General features: G+C 44.8%; 1 protein-coding gene across 12 annotated transcripts in view; it reads left to right on the plus strand.

Annotated features, from left to right (window-relative positions):
- Positions 1-21,910, plus strand: part of nfixa (nuclear factor I/Xa) — a 118,085-nt gene that overhangs the window by 33,484 nt on the left and 62,691 nt on the right. For 10 of the 12 annotated variants that reach the window (XM_030051232.1, XM_030051295.1, XM_030051285.1 and 7 more), the window contains one exon: positions 5,176-5,707. In XM_030051232.1, coding sequence (XP_029907092.1) covers positions 5,176-5,707 — 532 coding nt within the window. Of the gene's footprint in view, positions 1-3,439; positions 4,315-4,986; positions 5,708-21,910 lie in introns of those variants that run through there. The other 2 variants (XM_030051268.1, XM_030051223.1) reach the window with 2 other exon arrangements.

Here is a 21,910-nt window from a genome sequence, read left to right on the forward strand (position 1 = left end):
TTGAAGTGTGTGTGTGTGTGTCTATATATAGGCTATATATATATTTTTTTTTTATATAGGCTGCAAACCGTTTATTTTGCTCATTTCCAGTCTCACTGCTTGAGTCTACAAATAGGGGCATTTTTTTTTTTTTTTTTTTTTTTTTTTTTTTTATAATAACCTGGATTTGCTCCCTATTATGCTAAGCCATATTATCTGGACTTGTTATAATAATCATGGTGTGCCTGCTTAATTGTGGGGTTGTCCAAATTTTTCCTCAAGTGAACTGTTCACCTCTGCAGTGATCATGCAGCCCGAGGTAGCGGTAAGTCCATTTGACAACCTATAGCTCACACAAATAGCCTCCTAAAGATTTTGGGTGAATTCGACAATAGGCAGGGTTTAACGTGGGCTCCCATTCTTTTCCTTTGTCTCTCTTTTTTGGCAGTTGCTACTCCACGTTTGGCCCTCTTCTTAATAATAAAAAAAAAAAAAACTGTGGTGGTTTTCATTTCTGTCTCAGTTATACCTGGGCCTGGCTCTCGCAGGCCAGGAGGGGAGATTGTCTTGCCCAGCCCGGTGAACAAAGGTCACCGTTTTTAGAAAGAGAGAGCATGGCATGCAGAGATAAGATGAGGTCTCAGTCAAACTATTGCAGAACAAATACCTAAACAGTGCAGGGGCCGAGGCCTGCAACACTGCCACCTCCCTTCCTGCCCAGAATAACTTTGGGCAAATAGAACAAACCTTTCATAACAAGCTAGAAGAAATGTGGGTTTGCAAATTTATATAAATTGGATGCATTAAATGGTAGGGTGCCACATAGACTCATTTCTTAGCCAAAATCATAAAAAGACTTTGCTTCAGCTGCAAATTGTGCGCAGACCTCGGTGTTTCATGTGCAGCCTATTTTATGCTGCTCTGTATAATTTTGCATTTGGTCCAGTTTATGATCATAATAGACCTGGCAGCGGATTTAAGTAAGTGATTTTTAAAAATGAGGCTTTGTTTAAGGATTACATTTGTATATACAAATAGTATTTGCTAAAATCATTTGTAGACTCAAAATAAGCTTGTCAGTTTTACATTCTTTTCATTAGATAAAGAGTTAATGAGAGCTGTGTTGGAGAAAAAAAAGGAAATTGCAGAGCTGGGACTGCAAAAAAAAAAAAGTGTCGCTAGTTTAAATGGACAAAACGATGGTTTTAATTTCCCTGATAATAGTCGTGTTGATTATTATTTTTCCGGTTTGTGATTGCATGGTGATTTTGTAGAGACAGACGATGGATTTGGAATCTTCCTAGCTGTTGGACACATATCACCGCCCGCTCAGCAAAAAGTCTTGGTCTCTTTAGTCTTTCCAAATAAGTCACAAACACACCTCAGTCATTATTCCTCAGTAACAAAAACAAACACACACATCTCCTTTGCTCTAAATGCATTTCCTCGTGTTCCTTTGCCCATATTTTTTCTTTGCCACCGCCATCTTCTCTCATTCCCACATTTTTCACATGTTCCAGTGAGGCTGTGTGAGGCGGGCGTATGTTAGCATGAGCAATCGGCAGCCGGCCCGGCTCGGCCTGGTCCAGATGGGGTCTACACAAACCCCAGCCCCCCCTCCCTCTCCCCCTCCCCATAGCAGTGGCAGCGAGGAGCCAGGCAGCCAGCTAGCCAGCTACCTATCCATCCAGTTAGCCAACCAGTCATTCACCCAACCAGCCAGCCAGTCGTTCAGCCGTCCAGCCAACCGAGCAATCAGCCTGTAAGCCAGCCAGCGGAGCAGCCAGTCATCCAGGCTGTGGCTCCTCTGTCAGACGGGGACAGGGGGAGCAGGCCATGCTAAATCTGATGGTCCTGGGAGCCAACCAGAGGACTCTGGCCTTTGTAGGGCGTTCACACAGACAGCCCGTCCCACCGCACAGCGGGGGTCTTCAACCCACAATCAAATGGCCGGGCCCTTGACTTCGCCAGAATGACAAGTTAGCTTTTTGTGGCTGCCCGCTGCCTCCATTCCAGTTTGACAATGTCTGTATAGGTCCTTTGAAGCTGATTGACCGATTCATGTAATTTAGAACAGCACAAATGACCAAATGTGTTTTTATTTTCGTAACCTGGAAGATTGACATTTGAACGTAGTTCTGATGACGTGATTGGTCCATACTTACATCAAGTCAGCACAGAGATGTATAATTTTTTTTTTTGAAAATCCTTTCTAATTTTATCTAATCAATCCTCGATGAGAAGTTAATTTTCTTTGTGTCTCATATTTCTGCCATGGAGCAGAGGGCATGGCGCGTTGTAGTGAGGTGACAAGGTTCAGCCAATGAGGAAGAGACAAAGTGTCTTCCAGGGCAGCTATACAGCCCTCAACTGCTGCACTTTCCTCTGCTGGCCAACCCCAATTGTGCTTTATTGTGTACTTTACAATGTGACACTTGATGAATATATAGGGAATTTACATGCTCCAGGAGCATTTCACCAGTACAAAGAGCAGCATATCTGACTGATTCTGACAGCATTACGCTAAGCGTTTTGAATCACAGGGAAGGGGTATAGCCTATTTTTGGGAGATTTAATATCCGCTTGGCTTCATAAACAGCTTACCATGTATAGGCTACTTACATGAAGCTCTCCTCCACAGCATTTTCAGTTGTCATTGTCCACTGGATCCAGTCTCTCACGCACAAACGGGATTGTTCTCTAATTTGGTAACAGAAACTTTTAATGTGTTTCTGTGTCTGTGCTGTTGGGGTTGCTAAAAAAAAAGAGAGCGAGAGAGGGAGGCAGAGAGAGAAAGGGCCAGTTTGGATGTGAGAGTGCATTTTGAAACAGGAGAGCATGTTTTTGGATGGTATTTTTTGTTGGGGGGTAACGGGCTCTGTCTCCCCCCTCCTCTCTTTGTTTGTGTGGTAAATCCAGGAGCAGCTGCTGGTCTGAGGGTCTAGTGGGATTTTGGGCTTGTGTTTTCTCATGCCATCCCGTGCCAAGGTGGTGTAACGTGAGCAGAGAGAGAGAGAGAGGGAGGGGTGCGGGTTGGAGGGGTGCAGTTGGAGAGTGAGCTGGTTTGTTGGGATGGTAGTGACCATGCTTGTGACGAAGGCGGGAGGAGGGGTGGGGGTGGAGCGGGCTTATTGGAGGGGGGGGTGAGGGGTGGGGGGGCTTTAGAAGGCGGGTGCTGTCTGGATTGGATGCATGTAAAATTAATATCCTCTGGACTTTGCCTTTGCACTAGATTGGAACTTGTCTATTTGGCTAATGACGTGCCTTCTGCCTGCACCACACACAATCCCCGTCCCTCCCTCCCCTCGCTCTCGCTCTTGCTCTCTCTCTCGCTCTCTCTCTCTCTTTCTCTCTCTCTCTCCACTACCAGCCACCAACCAACCCCCCTCCCCCCTCTCTCTCCCTCTGCCATCCCTCTCTTCCCTCCCTTTCAGTGCTGGGAGTGTGCGTATTGGCTGGGCTGTTTGAGACTCGGTGCCAAATAGGTGGGCCCTCTGCGTGTTGGCACAGACTCAGTCAATGGTTAGAGAAGGAAAGTGGAGAGGAAGAGAGAAAGAGAGAGACAGAGTTGGAGAGAAAGAGGGGGAAAAAAGAAGCTGCACTCGGGTTTGCCAGCGGTCGTGCACACTCTTCCAACATTGATTCGGTCCTCTTGTTTTGTTTTGTTTTTTTTTTTTCTTCTTCTCCTCCGTCCGCACCCCCCCATGTCCGACTCTCTCACTCCCTCTCCGTGAGTCTTGTGCAGAGCCTACAGAATTGAACCAATAGCACGAGCCGCTTTGCCAAGCTTTTTTTTTTGTGTGTGTGTTTGTTTTCTCGTCAAGATATTTTTTCCTTCACATTTTTGAAATCGAACAAAGAGGCTTGTTTAAGTTTTTGACAATTTTATCCTTTTTGCTGAAATATTTGTTTTATTTTATTCCTGTGCATACAACTCTCATCTTTTTTTTTTTTTTTTTTTTTTAAGAGAGAGATTGTTGAACTTTCCTGCACTCTCCTTCTGTTGTGCTCTTGAACAGTACCTCTCCAGCAGCTCCTGCTACAGTACCTCCTGTGTTCCTGTGCTGGTATTACACTGCACCCCCTTGGCCTGTCTCCTCTTTCTCAGCTTTTTTACCCCCTGCTGCTTTTATTGGACAGTTTCTCAGCCTTCCTCTTTGCTTATTTTTAATTTTTTTTTTCCTGCAATTTTCCCCTCGCTCTTTTGTTTTCTATTATTATACGCAGCATTACTTGCAGCGCCTTTTGACTCAACAATCCAGTTACTGAACTGGTGGTGCATTTTTAGGTTTCTTTGCAATCAGCGGGGTGAATTTATGATGAGAGAGCAAAATGGTAACTATCATGTTATGCTTTTCCTTGTTTTCTCCAGTTGTGTTTTGTGATCATCGTTGTTATTCGGTAATTTTGAGTGTGGATGCAACGGCTTAATTTGTGGACAAACACATTTTATATTGTATTTTTTTATCACATGATTGTTGGCTTAAATTTTAATAATTAGAATTTGGCATATGAGCTCTTGCAAATGGGTTGCAATGTATTATTGTACCTGTATGAACCTGCAGCATATTTTCTAAATATATAATAGAAATTTGGATTTTATATTTATCTCCTGTTTTCTAGAAATCTTAGTGATTTTAGTGTTTTAGATTTATAGTGCCTAAATGCATGTCATGAAAGACTTATTTCTAAATACACATTTGATTATATTTATTTACAGAAAAATTACATAAATTACAGAAATATTTACAATAATTTTCTGAAGAAAAGTACTACAGTAATATTTTTTTCGCTCATGCTTTACCTCTCAGCCTCTAAGTATTGTGATGTTTAGTCTTTTTTGAAGTGTGTGCTTCAGTGTGATGTCTCTGTGTTAGGTTGAGAGTGTGAAGCGTCTCTCTCTCTCTCTCCCTCTCTCTCTCTCTCTCTCTCCCTCTCTCTCTCTTTCTGTCTCTCTCTCTCTCTCCGGCGCCTCTCGCTCATTCTCTCCCTCCGCTCCCACAGAGCAGGCGCCGCTCCTCCATGCTGCGCGCCGGTGCTAACTGCCTCTCTTCTCTCTTCCCCTCCTCACCCCCGCTCCCTCTCTCCCCATCCTTCTCTCCCCCGTTCTCCCCCTCTCTCTCTACCGCCTCCTCCTGCTTCCCCCCCTCCTCCCTGTCCTCCTCTGCCCTCCCCCCGTCCTCCTCCCTCGTCCAGGATGAATTCCACCCCTTCATCGAGGCCCTGCTGCCCCACGTCCGCGCCTTCGCCTACACCTGGTTCAACCTGCAGGCCCGCAAGCGCAAGTACTTCAAGAAACACGAGAAGCGCATGTCCAAGGAGGAAGAACGCGCGGTAAAGGACGAGCTGCTGGGGGAGAAGCCAGAGATCAAGCAGAAGTGGGCCTCGCGCCTGCTGGCCAAGCTCCGCAAGGACATCCGGCCTGAGTTCCGTGAGGACTTTGTGCTCACCATCACGGGGAAGAAGCCCCCCTGCTGCGTGCTGTCCAACCCCGACCAGAAGGGCAAGATCCGCCGCATCGACTGCCTGCGCCAGGCCGACAAGGTGTGGCGGCTGGACCTGGTGATGGTCATCCTGTTCAAGGGCAGCCCCCTGGAGAGCACGGACGGGGAGCGGCTGGTCAAGTCGCCCCAGTGCTCCAACCACGGCCTGTGTGTCCAGCCGCACCACATCGGAGTGTCCGTGAAGGAGCTGGACCTCTACCTGGCCTACTTCGTCCACACGCCAGGTATGTGACTGAATGCGCGCTGGAAGCTCGTAGGGAGCAACGCCAGCACATGCATGTTCGTGTAGATGTGCACACACATTTAGATGTCCATACAAAGATTGTGCATGCACACACACACACACACACACACACACACACACACACTAGCTGAAACTCACATGTGTACACACCTGCACACAAATGACTGACACATATCACACACAGACAAACGGACTGACACAGTTGTGTAATTTTGTACAGAAGTTTTTTATTTGACAGAAAATTCTGCGCACCATTTCACATCCAGCCACGAAAAAAAAACAAAAAAACAAAATGAAAACATTAACAAAAGAATTTTAGATTTCCAAAAACATTTAAAATTCAAGTGCTGTATTTCTCAGTAAATAGCAAACACTTCTTCTTCCGGTTTCCTCATCTCCACCATTTCTTGGTGTTTGTTTACATGACGACATAATAACAACAGTAATAAAAGGAATAGCTGAGAGTGTGTAAAGGGCTTTAAGCCAGCATGCCCTGGCAAGTACGTGTTCATGTCGGTGAGCGAGACATTTTGCAGCTCTGCATATGAGCATTTTCTTTTTATAGGAGAGGAATTTGCGTGCCTGCGTGTGAGAGTGTGTGTTTATGGGATGATGCTCCAACTGTCAAATTGTGTGTGTTTTTGTGTGTATCAGTGCGAAACTCTGTTTATAAGATTGTACTCAGAGTCTGTCGATGTGTATGTGCTGGGGTGAGGCCATTGTAGCCGGGGATCGTCATTTGGATACTGCCCAGGATGCGTCTGTGTGTGTGTGTGTGTGTGTGTGTGTGTGTGTGTGTGAATATGTGTGTGTGAGCAGAGCCTTGAGTCTCTTGCTCTGAGGCCGCAGGCTGCTGCTGCCTTCTCCGTCTGCCCGAACGCCAGCACCACACCGAACCTGGCTGCCAAACACACACTGACACACTGCGACGACGCTCACCAACAGCCAGTACTATTGCAGCCACCTTCTCACACACACACACACACACACACACACACACACGCACGCATACACACACACACACACAAACAAATACAGCTAAATAAAGTTACACATATTAAGTGGAAAAAAAAAAAAAACCTCACTCACACACTTTCACACATAGAGCCAAACACGGCTTTAGTCACCATTGCATACACACACCCACGCAGCGCGCACACTGGGCCAACGACTATCATAGATACAGTTTGATACAGCCAAACATTGTTGTATCTCAGCCACCATCATGGATACACACACTCACACACGGCCAAACATCGCTGTAGCCTCCAGTGCGCAATACCCTGCACACATAGCCAAAACACTGGCTCTGTTGTAGTTTTTTCACACATGGCCAAAAACACTGTCACAGCGACCACACACTCTCTCTCTCTCACTCACACACACACACACACACTCACACGGAAACATTTCACGGCCAAATCCTCCAAATACACACCACCTCGCCATTTGCTGGCTACGTATACATACAAACACACACTCATGACCTAATATTATCTCAGCTGCAATTTTCTGGAAATTTCAAATAGTGACTCAGAAACACAAATGTGTGCATGCGCGCGCACACACACACACACATACACATACACATGCAGCATATAGCAACCGCTGCCTAAATACACACGCTCAAACTCTTCTTAGGCAAAAACTCTTATGGTAGCTGCTAACATGAGTCTAGCCAAATGCTATCACAGCTCTCTCTCTCTCCCTCTATGACCCACACACACACACACACACACACACACACACAATCTCGGTCCAGGCCAAACACCTCACACGGCCTCAGCCAAACCCTGGCAGCAGCTCCAGCCTCACTCTGTTGGCCTGTCTGTGGCCGTGATAAGCTCTAGGTAGTGGGCAGCGCTGCCGTCCACCGAGGACTGACTGGGGGAATCTGCCTCGCTCTTACTGGTCATTTATTTCTGTGCACTTATTGCTGCTTATTTATGGTGTTTCATTTTTGGTGACTGACTTTGTCCTTGCAATATAATTGTTTCAGTGCTGGACAAATGTAGTGTTTTTATAATAATTTGTGGTGGATTGTGGGTCAGCGGGGAGTGTTTTGGCATTTACTAACGTTTCTACAGAGCCTTCTTTATTGCTCAATTTCTAATTTATCATGTGCTAATATGGCATTGTTATACCTCAGAATTTTTTTCTTATTAATTATAGTCTGCATTATTACATGATATTTACATAATATTTGCCATGGGAATATGGCTAGAGCAATTGTATTTGCAAATTAAATAATTCTGTTTGTATAGGAGGGCACTGCCGTGCAGTTGCTAGTGAGTGGTTTTTCCAGTAGCACTGGTTTAACGGTATTTGATATTTTAACCTGCATTTAATCAAAGCAGTTTTTCACTTTAGGGAAATATCTATATATGTAGTCACCCAAGTGTTCAGGCTTCTTTTCATTATTCAGAATTGCCAAGAGGCAAAAATAGTTATTCAAAAGTATTGTGCCAAATGCAGGGAAAAATAAAAGGAGTTTATTTCATAGTGCTAAGTATGCAATGTTGTAAATTCATGTGTTTTCAAGACTAGATTTTGAAAATGAAAGCAAGTGGTGGCTACAGATGTGTAGGGTAGCCAATAGGATCAAAAACTGACTGTACTTGATCTCATAGGGAGGGATGCATGATTTAAAAAAAAAAAAAAAAAGCACTAAAAATTTTAATGATGATCCTGGCTGATGCAGCCCCGATACTACACATGCAGACACTCACAAAGTGTCACTGTAAGTTAAATGCCGTATGTATGGCACCATCTCTGACACTGTCCAGCTTTCAGTTTGTCACTTTGGCGTCAGATTCACATTCAGATTTCCTTAATGTGTCATTTTTATATTCTACATAAAAACAAAATAGTGTTTCGCACATTCATTGGCACCGTGCTCTCCAGCAGTACAGTAAGACACATGGTTTGTCTCTGCTGCGCGGAGGGGCTGCCCAGAGCGCTGCCCATTCATAATGTGAACTCGCTGCAGCAGCGTGCTCTCTCTTATCTTATCTGGCTAATCCACTGTGCCCCGGTACTTTTATCTGCCTCCAAAGAGCCCAGGCTCACATTGACTTCTGATGGGAGAGACACTAAGGGTCTGCAGAGGGAGAGAGAGAGAGGGCAAAGCACCGTCTGCAGACTTGCCCCAGGGCCCCCCCGCTTCCACACTTAGCTCTCTTTTACTTTGACTCACGCTGGCGATAGGAGTGTATAAGGGGTATATGCGTGTGAATGTGTGAGTGTGTGTGTGTGTGTGTTTGTTTGTGTGTATGTTTGTACACGCACATGTGTGCAAATGGGCATGTAGGCCTGTGTTTGTTTCTGTCTGCAGTGATGTACGTCTGTGGTTTCTGCCTTCGTGGCACTCTGAATGACAAGACGTGCTTATTGTTTGTTTTTGTTTGGTTTGCATTTTGTCTGTCTTTAGCATCTCTGTCTTTCTCGCTCCTCTTTGATCCCGAGCACACTTTTGTTTTGTCTCCTTAAACATCGCCCTCATTGTTGCTCTCATAGAGGTAAAGCCTCCGCTGATCTCCTTTGTTTATATTGTAGGAGACACAGAGAGAGAGAGAGAGGGAGAGAGAGAGAGAGCAGTGGAAAGGAGAAGAGCCTGCGATAGAGATTGTTCGGTTTGGCAGAGCCCGAGCCCCGTTGGTGTGGGAAGAGGAGGAAGACGTCTTGTGTTTTGTTTACGACGGAGTGGCAAAAGCTGCCACGGGGAATCTCTGGGCTCGCCGTCAGGCTTTCTGAGGCTGTTCTGCAGCCAGCCAACCAGTCAGTCAGCCAATCAGTCAGTCAGTCAGCTGGCTCCTCTGAGCTCCTCTCTGTTATAGAGCATAACACACCGCAGCTGTAACAGAACAAACCGCGCTGCCACAATACGCCACCTTCTTTGCCTGCTTTTCAGGCACCTCTGGTAGAGAGGAGCAAAGCAGACACATCAGCGTCCCCTTGAACAATGTGACTGAAACGCTGGCAGAGAATAGAGGAAGAGCTGGAGGAGAGAGAGGTGCAGGCAGGGGGTGGTTGTGGTGTGTTACAGTGAGTAGTACATTATTTTTAGTGTTTTATTAGAGTGAGTGACTGGTATTATAATAGAGATAGTGATCTCTTGGCTTGGAAGTATGAAGGGTCTGCCAGAGTGCCGTCCACAGGCAGGGTCACTTTGGAATGATAATCATGAATGTAATGTACTGGCCCAGGCCGGACTTCACAGAACTTGTTTTGTTATAACTTTCACTTCTTTGGGACGGACTACCGTATAACTAGACGCACTTCTGTGCCGTCTGAGGAAAATTCATTAGCTTGCTTCTCATCATCTAGGCTATTTGATTTATAGCCTTTGTGCTGTTTTCGCTTAAATTCAGCACATTGCTGATATATTCATGTTTGGAAAACTAGAATATATATATATTTTTTTAAAAAAGCGTTCGCCAGGTCCAAAGTTAGCTCAGTGCACTCAGCGTTAGTCATATTTTGGACCTCATTCCCACAATTTTATTTATTTTTTATTTATTTATTTTTTTTTCTTTTTCTTTCATATGCTGTGTGTTATTATAAAAAGATGTTTCAAATGTGTTTTCAATCAAAAGCGCAGTACAGGAAATTTGCAGTCACTCTAAGGGAGGTGTGAAATGTGCTCGCCGTGCCATTTCTGCCATGACCGCTCCGCTCTCCGCACCGCTCAGTGCCAGATCCCGTCTCCTCCTCGCTATAGCAGCAGTCATGCCTTGGACGGTGCTGTGAGAAAGCCCAGAGAAACCCAAGCCCTGCAGCCAACCCCAGCCAACTCACTGACCACAGGAAGGATTCACAAATAAAAACCCTACTTGTGTTCATCACCGAGGAAAACTCCCCGAGTCTTTTGGATTTATGAGGGGAAAACGGAGAGAAATGTGGGAGAAAGACGGAAAAAATAGGAATGGGGGAGGGAGAGGGAGAGAAAAGCTTCTTGACAGTCATGGCTGACATGATGAATAGTTCTGGATGTGTTAAAAGTTGATGGGATACTCTGATGGATTCCCCAGGTTCCCACTGCTCTGCGCCTCAGTATTTTTTCCTGTGAAAATAATCTGTTGTTAATTACTTCCTGGATCTCTTCTCTGGCTCCCATGACATCACAAGGGTTGAGTGGACTGTCCTTGTGTGTATGTGTGTTTCTGTTTTTGTTTGTGTGCGTGTGTGTGTGTGTGTGTGTGTAGCTTAGGCTGACCCTCAACAGTGAAGTAAGCGTTGGGTTTTGATTAAATGAAAACTCCCGTCGGTTGGGGCCGAGGCTTTTGTATTGTGTGTTGTGGGAACAGGGCCCACGCCGGCTAAGAAAAGCTCTCCACATGCAGAGCGGCTTTGGCATCAGTAAATGTTCGCCGATGGCTCGCGTTTAGCAGGGCCCGTGTCTTATTTTGTGAGGCTCTGTCTTTCTGTCCAGTGTCAGCGGCACATAGAGGTGGCTACATATCACATGTAAAGGGTTAAGATCGAGGGAGACACCCGTCACATTAGAGACAGAGTGAGAGGGAGTCTTCTCACACTATTCTTGGCTTTGGAAAAAAGTCTGTGTATTTGGAGAGCTATCGGTATCGGGCTAGCCAAAGCCCTGTTGTGTCCTCAGTCGCTCCAAAACACGCATGCACACACGCGCATACACACACACACAAATGCACACATAGACACGAGGCTAACATTGGGGTGTCACAGACATGGATTGGTCCAAAACCGCAGGGTCTGCATTTATCTCATGAGACCATGATGACACAAGCAGACTCCGCAGGGAAAATAAAAAACATGAGAAAGGCGAGTCAAAGACTGTGTTGTTGTGTTTGGTCTCCCATTAAATTGACCAGCGAAAACTGGCATGCTCTGCGATACGGTGCCTTTGTCCTAGAAACAGCTCCCTGCTTCTTTGGTTTTTACATAACGATCATAAGCCTCAGTTTCTTTGGCCGAGTCTGGCTTGGGAGAGAGTAAAACCCCCTGAACATTTCTGGTCTACCCCCATCTCTGTCCTTTTGTGTGAAGAGTTTCAGTGCTGGAGATATATGGTAAACAGATTATTCCAGTGAAATCAGGAGTCCATCGTTGTGGCGGAACAGACAAACGAGGCAGTTTGTGCTGTTTGTTTTTTTCAGTCTTTTCTCTGATCCCCTTTCTTTTTAATTAACTCTTCTGACAGATTCTTCCTGTTTCTCCTCAGGAGAGGCCTTCATTTCTAAAGAAATTGAGACAGAGCATTAATTGAAGTTAAAAAAAAAAAAAAGGCAGTGGATACGTTTCGAAAAACAGGACATTGCTAGGCTGTTAAGAAATTGACACAGGCATTTTTTGGCTCCGTATTCTCTGATTTTTCACGACGGAAGAGAAGGATCTTATTTCAGTGTTGAAAATAAGTGCTCCACATGTTTTCTTCATTACTAGTGGTGCATACCTTTTCACTGTGTGTTATTCCACTCTAATCTAACATTGATCATTTTGAATTATAGCTGCCTTGTTGGTATAGTAATTTATATTTCCCCAAAGGGAACGTTACATAAATCAGATTTCTCTGGAGTGCCAGATATAAGGTTCCCAAATGCCTTTTCATCTAAATATAGGCCCAGATATAGTGTGCTGAAGTTCATTTATATTTTTCAAAAATATTTTATCAAAATGAAAATAGATCCGTTTTTATGCTTTTTAGTGTGTGTGTTGACGTTGCAGTCCATGCGAAGTTGAGTAGATTTTTTTTTTCATATAAATACCAAGCAATTTTTCATGTTGGCTAAGAGAATAAAAGGGCATTTCGCACTGCAGTGAACCCAGCCTAATACCTACTGTTGCAATTTAATTACACATTTAAACACATTAACGATTGTCAAATAAAAATGGGTGTAGGCTAAGCTAAGTACACAATGATAAAAACTGCATTCTTTAGTTGAGCTGAGTGGGTTCTTTTACGTTTTTTTTTTTTTTTTATTTGGAAAAAATAACTGGAGAGAGCGAAAAAAAAAAAGGGAGAAAGAAGGGGTAGAGAAAAGGAGAAAGGGAAAAGAAAAGAAAGAGGTAATTGAGAAAAGAGAGAGTCAGAAGCAGCGAGGGGGTGGTATTGTCTGTATTAATACTGTGTCTTCCCAGTGCCTGGTCTCTTTTCAGGCTTTTGTAGCGGCGCCAACCATGAAATGTGTCTGTCCCCAAAAACCATATACCCACTCAGGAGGGTTTCCCGACCTCAGAGAAACAGAGAGAAGGAGGAGGAGGAGGAGGAGGAGGAGGAGGAGGAGAAGGAGAGCGGTGGCCAGTGCTCGCTAGCAGGCAGGCCAGCCAGAAAAGCGGGAGAGCCAGGGAACATGGCTTATTCACCGGGCTGCACTCACAGCGAGGCCCTGGCATCGGCTGCTAAGTCTGGCTAACAACGCTATTCAGCCCCACACAACTATAGCTATGCTAGAATGAGAGTCACAATACTGTGTTTTACATCCAAAGCATAGTTTCTTTGTTTTTGTTTTTTTTTTTTATTGGTTGATTTTTATTTTTTTTTCATATTTTCATATAAAAGCTTTACTGAGTTTGTGTGACTGAAAAAAAAAGTTAGGTCCGTACTTAATTTAAAAATTAAAAAAAAAAAAAAAAATAATAATAATGTACGATTTTTTTTTTTTTTTTACATTTTTGTTTTGCACATGTGGGATGAAGAATGAAGGAATTATTATGTGGGCGAGTTCAACGCGGCGACGGCGTCTAATGTTCAAAAAGTGAGAGGAGTTGTAGTTGTGTCGGCGGCCGTTTTTGGCACGATGCTATCTCTCTCTGTGGAAGATGCCAAATTTTCACACACCATCCCTGCCAACCTCCACCCTCTGATCCTCGCTTTCTTCTCTTTTCTTTTCTTTCTTTCACTTGTTCCCCTTTTCTTTTATTCCTCTTTAGGGTTCAAATGAATGCCCTCCCCTAGCCTCATTAGCACCCTGGACTCCTGTTTGCAGCTACAGAAAAATGTATAATAACTTGTAAGCACAAACATTTCACTGCTCAATAGAACCATTATCCTTCTTTTCCATTATAGCAGGCCATCATGGGCTGCAAGTCCTGACTGCAATTCACTTTTTTTTTTAAATAGATTTTTTTGGTCTTTCTTTCATTCATTGTTTAAAGATGTTTTACTACTAACAATTTAGTGTGTGTATGTGTGCATATATCTATATCTATATATCTATATATAAATATATATATAGATATAGATTTTTTTTTTCACTGATTTACTTTACATTTACAAGGTAAATTACATTGGCCGTGAGTCTGGCAATATATTTAGTTTTTCTTTTTTTGATCAGAATTCTTGCCTTTATGTTGTGAGGTTTTTCTTTATTTAACAGTGTTTTTTTTTATTTTTTATTTTTAATTTAATATCTGATCACTGACTAAGTTTGATCTCTTCACTTCTGAGGTCAAAACATTTTCCATCACACATGGTCCATTTTTCCAGCCTTTGCTTGTCCATTTTCCAGTCAAAGGCGTCCGAGTTTTTCCCGGTAGGCCACTCCACCGCCTTGAAAGACAACCTTCATGAGGGCATCGTTTGGTGTTTGTTACACCGTGAGAAGGCGAGCGGTTTAGAGAAGACAGAAAGTGGGGTGGGGGTAGCAGCGAGCGAGCTAGCTGAGAAGCACAACAGAATGCAGAGAATCAAATTTGGCATGCATCTGTGTAAGCGAGTAAGCTTCAAATCAGTTTGGACACAGATCTAGGACACTAGACGGAGAGAAGAAAGCAGGATGAAACGGGATAGGGAACGACATGGGATTGAGAGGGGGGATAGTGTGTGTGTGTGTGTGTGTGTTGGGTGGATGGGGGGGTGTAGTTAAGTCGAGGATGAGATGGAGGGGGTAGGTGGGTGAGGGTGAGGTGGAGGAGGGGGGTTGGTGTTTGGTAGAGTGTCCCTCAATGACGACTTGAAAAACAGGCCGGTAAATAAATGGAGTGGCAGTAAACAAGGCTCGGCGCTTCATCAAAAGACTCCATTCATCTGTGAACAGGAGAGTCTCTCTTTTCTCTGAGGAGACAGAGAAAGGAACCCACTGACGCTGACGAGAGGACGGTGCTTGTTTAGATAACAGGATGAGTTTTGGAGTGGGTTGGTGTTAGGGTGTGTGTGTGGTTTTGGGGGGGGGGCAGAGCAGGTGGGAGGTGGACACATTCTCAGGGAGTGGGATAAGGTGGGGGTAAGAGATAGTGTGTTTTTGTTTGGTCTTTATCAATAGCATGGATTTAAGGGGGGATTGTGTTTTTTCGGGGTTAAAATTGTGGGACAGGCCGATGATAAGTGTGTGTTTGTATCTCTAGTACAAAGCGTTGTAGGGGGTGGTGTGCTATTGGCAAGGCTTATGCGCGTACGCATAGGCGTGTGTGCATGTGTGCGCGTGCGTGTGTGCGTGCGTGTATATGTGCATATGTCTCTGTCTGCTCATTATACATGGTTATTTTTTCCAAGCCGAGTGCTATGCTCTATTTTGCATGATTTACAATCCTATGAGCCAAGAAGCAGGTTTTTTTTTCGAAGTTGCAGAGTGAGTTTGGAGCTAACAGAGTCTTAGGGTCTCAGGGACACCGTGGTGAACCGGCCATGGCCTTCATAGAGGCGCGCTCTCCACTTCAGGCTCCTCATACACTCCAGCCACCAGTCAGCCAAGGGAGTGGGGTGTAAACTAGGTGCTAATATGTTGTTTTATGCATTTCCATCATGCAAACTTTTTAATTAAGAGGAGATGAATTTATGGATAAACAGATCAGGGTTAACTTACTTCCAACCACTTGTGAATGTCTGACTGAAAAAGCAGCCTACAAAAGCCAAGGCACAGTGCCTTCTTTGCAGCAACTTTAATTTAGCGTGTGTATAAACTGTGCCACACTTTCCTGTGAATGTGAACAATTCTTTCCTTTTTAACTAGGCGAGTTGGCTAAGAGCACATTCATATTTACAGCAGTGGCCTTGGGGATAAAGATATGAGACGTGCATCTCTCGTTTTACCTCAAGTGATCTGACAGCTGAGCTTTTTACCTTTCAAATCCAGCTTCCTAGTAGTAAAATAAATACAATACAGTCACCTTCATTTTTTTCCTATTTAGTCGGCTTTGCCAAGAGTGTCTTGTAAAAGCCCTTTGTGTAGGTTATCCGCTGTAACCAGCACGCATATCCTCTCAATTTCCCTGTGTTGCCACCCATCTTTTATTGGTTATCAATGATGTTATTTGACTGGGATTCAGATAATATATCTATATCTAAACAGGTCATTTAATTGACTCTTGCTGTGTGCCTGTCAGAAACACGATTGATAGTGAGGTTGCCATAGCACGTACCACCCCGCCTTTCCTATCCCTATCCTCCCTATCCTCTGTCTCGCCACCCCAAAGTCCCCCCCACCCACCGCCTGTTCCCCTCACGTTTATTGGACCCAAATTCGGCTGGCACCATGGCAACCAAGGCTCCCAGGGAACCTTGCCTGGGTAGAATCCAAGGTGCCTCCAGGGTGGCACTGGCTGGCGTGGTGTGTGTCGACGGGCTGCTGCCGTGGCGGGTCGCTACGACAAGGCCAGCCTGGCCCCGGCCTAACACAGCCGCGGTGGGAATGCTAGCCCGCTAACCCCTGTTAACTAACTACCAGCTAACATGACCGTCCGTATCCGGTGACATTGGCCACCGCTTCCACTGCTGCGGGCCTCGGCGACTGCAGCACGGGGGAAGCAGGGGAAGCATTTCACCAGCGCGCATATTGATGTGGCATGGCTGGGTGCCCAGCGCTGCCTCCCACACGAGGGAAAGAAGGAGAGAGACACGAGAGAATGAGAGGGAGAGCGGCGGCATAGACACACATTCTCAATGTATAATATATGAGCCTATACATTTTTTGAACCAGGCCTCTCTCCTGTGGTATATAAATATTCAGCTGCACGCATTTGGTTCTGAGCGTCTTGCCAAAACATGTGTATGATATTTAAATGCATGGTTGTGTGAATACTGTGCATCTGTTGAGGCAGTATGACCGGTGCTTAAAACCATCAGTGGACCAGCAGCGGGACAAGAGACAGAATACACTTAGGGGTGGTAATTTTTTTTTCATTCTCTTCTTTTTGTTTGTTTTGTCCCTTCAGGGTGCATTTTTCTGCATATTGTGTCCTTGTGTGTGTGTGTGTGTGTGTGTGTGTGTGTGTGTGTGTGTGTGTGTGTGTGTGTGTGTGAGAAAGAATCAGCTGGCTCTGTGAAAATGAATCTATGCTCATCTGCTTCATCCTGTCTGTTCTATTTGCCATCAAAACAAGCTTGTGACACAAACCCTCCTCACATTGAATGTGATGGGTTTGTCAGTGTGATCCAGATTGTATGTGAAGGAGAAAGTAAATGTGTGTGTGTGTATGTATTTGTGTTTCCTCTTGATACCAAAGCATTCCCACAATCCCACAGTTTGGGCACCTGATCCCATGGCGTGGTTTGGCACTTGACGTCCCTGTACCTACTTACGCGCACACACACACACACACACACACACACACACACACAGCTGAAGCCTGAGTAGCAGGGTAGTCCCTGGATAGGACAGGACAGAGGGAGCCATGTGGCGTTCCTCCTTAGCTCAGCCCTCTCCAGCTGGGCCTTCCTGCTGTGGCCGAGTGAGCAGAGGAGGCTGGAGCTGCTGGATCCTGCTGGCTTAGGGCGTCTTCACACTATGATGCTTTTTTTTTCAAAGTGCCACCGCCTTTTTAATTGCAATAATGAGGAGTGCAGCTGACAAAAATCAGCACTACGCAGTGAGAACTGTGTCTCGGTCAGAGTGGAGCGCTTTCTGAAGTTGAGAAAAGTTTGTATGGTCGTACACAACTTCATTAGAACTACATTTTTTTTTTTGCAAGGAGACGAATAATAACAAAGACAGGAGGCAGGACTTCATGCTTTGCAGGTAATGGATAGGCTAGGTTTTTTTTTTCTTTGCCATGGTCCAACAAAACACACAGACAGCCAAACCAGTGGTACATGCAACATATATTTTAATTTGTGTGACCCACGTGTATTTTATTTTATAGATAAAATGCAGCACATGCTCACAAGCTGAATAGTGAATTTGTGATTTTTATGGGCAACAGAGTGTGCAAATTGCACGGCCATACTATTTGCATAAAATACCGTTAACACTTTTTCTTAATTTAAAAATAAAAAAAGTATAATGGAGCCTAACCAAACCTCCACTACACCCTGCACAGATCTTTGCTGTGCAGAGGGTGAGTAGCACAACACACTGACTTTGAAGAGAGGGAAAATAATATCATCACCCTGCTTTATGAGTCAGTATTCGTAATTGGTCACGGGCCATTCGCTGGTGCGGTAATTCTCCACTTGAGAAAAGTAGAAATACATTTTGACTAAGCTTGGACTGCTTCAGAGTGAGAGAGTAAATTTCTGCATGGGTTTATGATCCTCTTAGTCAAAACTTAGTGTTGTCATTTTTTTTAATTCAGTCTTTGTGTTCTGCTGTGAGTTTCTCCCTGATTTCTTTGTCTTATCGTTTTTTGATCCAGGGTTTGAGTTTGCTCACACTGACTTCTTTGTCTCTCATTGGTTTTTTAACATCCTGCACTCTTTCCCTCTTTGTGAGGACAAAGTCCATGTTCCCCCCTCGCTCCTGACTGAGTGCAGCCTGTGGCAGAGAGACAGCAGATTCGTCATGCGAGGTGTGTAAGGAGATATGGTGTGTGATCCATGACGAGGCCGGCGGCAGTGTGCATGCATGGCGCTGCCAGCTAGTTAAAGAGGTCAGAGGTAGAAAGTTGAACAGAGGAGGGAGAAAAGTTTGAGGCCACATTGTAAACAAGAGATGGAGTATTGTTCGTCGCTCCATCCTTTCGTGTTTCTCTTTTTCCCTTTAGTCTCTCTCTGTCTCTTCCTCCTGACCTGAAATTGGGGGTTAGACTGGGGATAGTGACGGACTAATGAGCCCCTTTTCCTGCAATTATCCTCCTCTCTCCTCTCCCTCATTCTCTCGCTCACTTGGTTTGCTTCTCTTTTTCCTCCCTCGGCTTCATCTTTGTCTGTTCGTCTCATTCTTTCTTTTGTTTCTCTTTGAACTCAAATCTCACTCGTCTCTCCGTTTCTGCTGTCACCTTTTTACAGAACAGTGGTAATTCAAGGTGGCACTTCATCTTAAAAAGCAACATAACGGTCAATTAGAAAAACCTGGTCCTTGTTTGTGGTTGATGGCTATCTGCAATTTTGGATGGAACTGCTGCTCGTTAATAAAGAAAAAATGCAGAGCGCGCTCACTTGCTCTTTGTTGCCTCCTTTGTTTTCATTAGATTGGGGTTTTTGTTTGGCTCGCTATCCGTTCAGGGAGTTAAATGAGTTTTCTCTTTTTTGAGTTTCTTCTTTTTCCAAGGCTATCAGAATTTCTTGGAATTCAGAGAGGAGAATTTTTATTATTTGTAATAAGATTTGGAAAATGTAATAGACTGTATATGTTTGACTCATGGTTATTGGCAAATTGGCAGCAAATCCTGGCCATTTTTATTTGGTATGTAGACTAATTCTCTCTCTTCCATCACTCAGTCTGTGGCCTAAACTGCCTCTTGAACACAGGAGGACCTTTTTTTTATGTGTGGCTTAGTGCATTTAACTGGAGGTGTTCATGAAAAAGAACATGATTTCTTTTCCTTTCCCGGTGCCTGGCTTCTGTTTATGTTTGGTTTGGTTGCTAGCCTTGTCTTCCTCCCTGCTGCACTTCGGCCATGAAGTGGAGCGGAATTGTCTTGGGTGTGTTAGCTGTCCCGTGCTTCTTTTTATTTCTTTGGCACAATGTATCTGTCCTCACCACATGCACACGCACCCGTGCACACACACACACACATGCACACACGCACGCATACACACACACACACATGCACCACACCACGTGCAGATAGTGTGAAGGCCACCTCAGGAGATCAAGAGGCTTGGAGGCCGCTCTGCATGTGGAGTAATGGTTGAAACCTTCCAGTGCACCGTTATGGAAAAGTCTCTCTAAAGTGCATGATTCAGAGTGTGTTCAGTCACATCAGTTAACGTCGGGGTTTTCAAAAATTTTCAGGTTCCGGACCTCCGCGCTCGCTTCCATGAAGCCGCAAACCCCTGCTGGTAGTGTTTTGCTGTCGGAACCTTAAAATGAAAAGATATTTAGATTTGTTTTAATTGTTTGAACACTGCCAAACACATATCAAGAGATTAAAATATAACGTCAAATTAATCAGCCATACATTTACTTGTATTGTAACACTTTGTAATGAATTAAATTATACTGAAATTAAACTAGTCTTCTTTTTGTTGTGGACCCCTGGAGGCCCCTCAGGGACCTCAGGGAGTCCCAGAACCCCATTTTTTTGAAAACCACAGAGTTAACCTGGGTGTTAAAGCATTACTGGCTGTCTCTGAGTGTAATGCTGCATGCAAGTCAGGTGTTTTTGTTTGTGCAGTCAAAAACACAGAATGGTGAACTCGGTTAACTTTCAGCAACATTCACTAGTCACATATGAACCAGGAGTGTGAATGGCAGCAGGGCCAGGGTCAAACCCCTGTGTTGGCAAGCACCCAACCTGCTGAAGTGTCCTTGAGCAAGACACTGAATCCCTGCCAGCTGCAGTGATGCTGCTCTGATATGTAAAATCTCCCCGAGGAGGGAGGAGGAGGGGGGCTGCAGAAGAGTTTCGCTGCGGGGAATCAATAAAGTATCACATTATTACCTCCCAGCCTTGCTCCATACACTCTTGATTGTAAATCATAGCTTTGCACAGGTGCTAATGGGATGCTAGTTCCTAGCCTAGGGCCAATTGCTTCAGATGCTAGTTCCTGCCAAGTAAAAGGCACTTTGGATGCTAAATCCTCGCCTAGTGTGTGGCGCTAACAAGTCCCAATCTAGGCTGATCCCTATTAATACAGTGGGTCATGATCAGCCTAAAACCTAGCATACAGCTGCCCTCCATGTGGACTGTTAGTGTTGCTGTGGGGTCAGCTGAGTGACAACCTCACAGGAGAGAGGAGGATGACGACGATGCCGAACGAGCGGACGGGTTCTCACTGTATGTGATACATGTGTGGCTGTTGTTGATTAAAAGTTGTTGTTGTAATTGCGGGGCTTAAAATGCCAGGTGGCGGATGTGTCCCGCTAATCCCCTATCTAATTTCGAGGTCCAGGGGTGAAGCTCTTAATCCAAAACACACACGCGTGCTCGTTCGTAGTCTCGCAAACACACACACAACACATATGCACATACACACACACACACACATACACACACGCACCCATCCCCCACTTGTACACATACCCACGTGGTCGCTCCTCCCCTCTCCATTCACTGTACACACAAATCAATTTTGACATTCCCAGAAGGCCATTCATTTCTTTGCTTCATACAATAAACAGTGCACGAATAGGAACATACACATGTGCACAAGGAGACCCCTTCCCCCTCCACGGACACACAAACACACACACACACACACACACACACACAGTGTAAACTTCACCAGTTTGACCTCACCCTGAAGATGCCCTGCTATCTGTTTGTTTTTCATGATGGACCAAGCGGCCACATGGCCATGTTTGTCCAGGTTAGCCTTAATTGCTGATGCATGTTCCCCTCACCTCTCATACCCCTCCGTGCACACACTCACACACTCTCACACACACTCACAAACACATCCCGCAAGTCTTATTTTTTCCTCTTCTCTCAGCTCCATTCATTCTCTCTCTCTCTCTCTCTTTCTGTTTATATTTATGACTAAAGTGGTTTACAGGGGTTGCTGCCACACAATCAAGCCATATAAAGGTCCACTTGAGATAGTGGAGAGTGTCACAGCAACAGGGAGATAAGAGGGTTTGACTGGCTGCCCCACCCAGGACCTTAGTTCACCCGTGCTCTGTTCTGCTCGGCTCCATGTGGGTCAACGACTGTGCGCACACTACGCACAGAGGAAAACTATAACATGGAGAGAACTCATAGAAATAAGGGGGGGGTTTACTGTCTGTAACGTTATCTTTCATATCTGTCTCACTGCCTCTTCTTGGAATTGAACTCAAGTGCAATCTGTCTGAACTGTCGCTTCCCTCTGCATTTCTTAAAGAATTTCATTTAGCTCTCGTATGATTTCGCTTTTTTACTACAATGTACCCGCATATTATACCCTTGTGTG

Source organism: Myripristis murdjan, chromosome 1, assembly GCF_902150065.1.
Source record: "Myripristis murdjan chromosome 1, fMyrMur1.1, whole genome shotgun sequence".
NCBI lineage: Eukaryota > Metazoa > Chordata > Actinopteri > Holocentriformes > Holocentridae > Myripristis > Myripristis murdjan.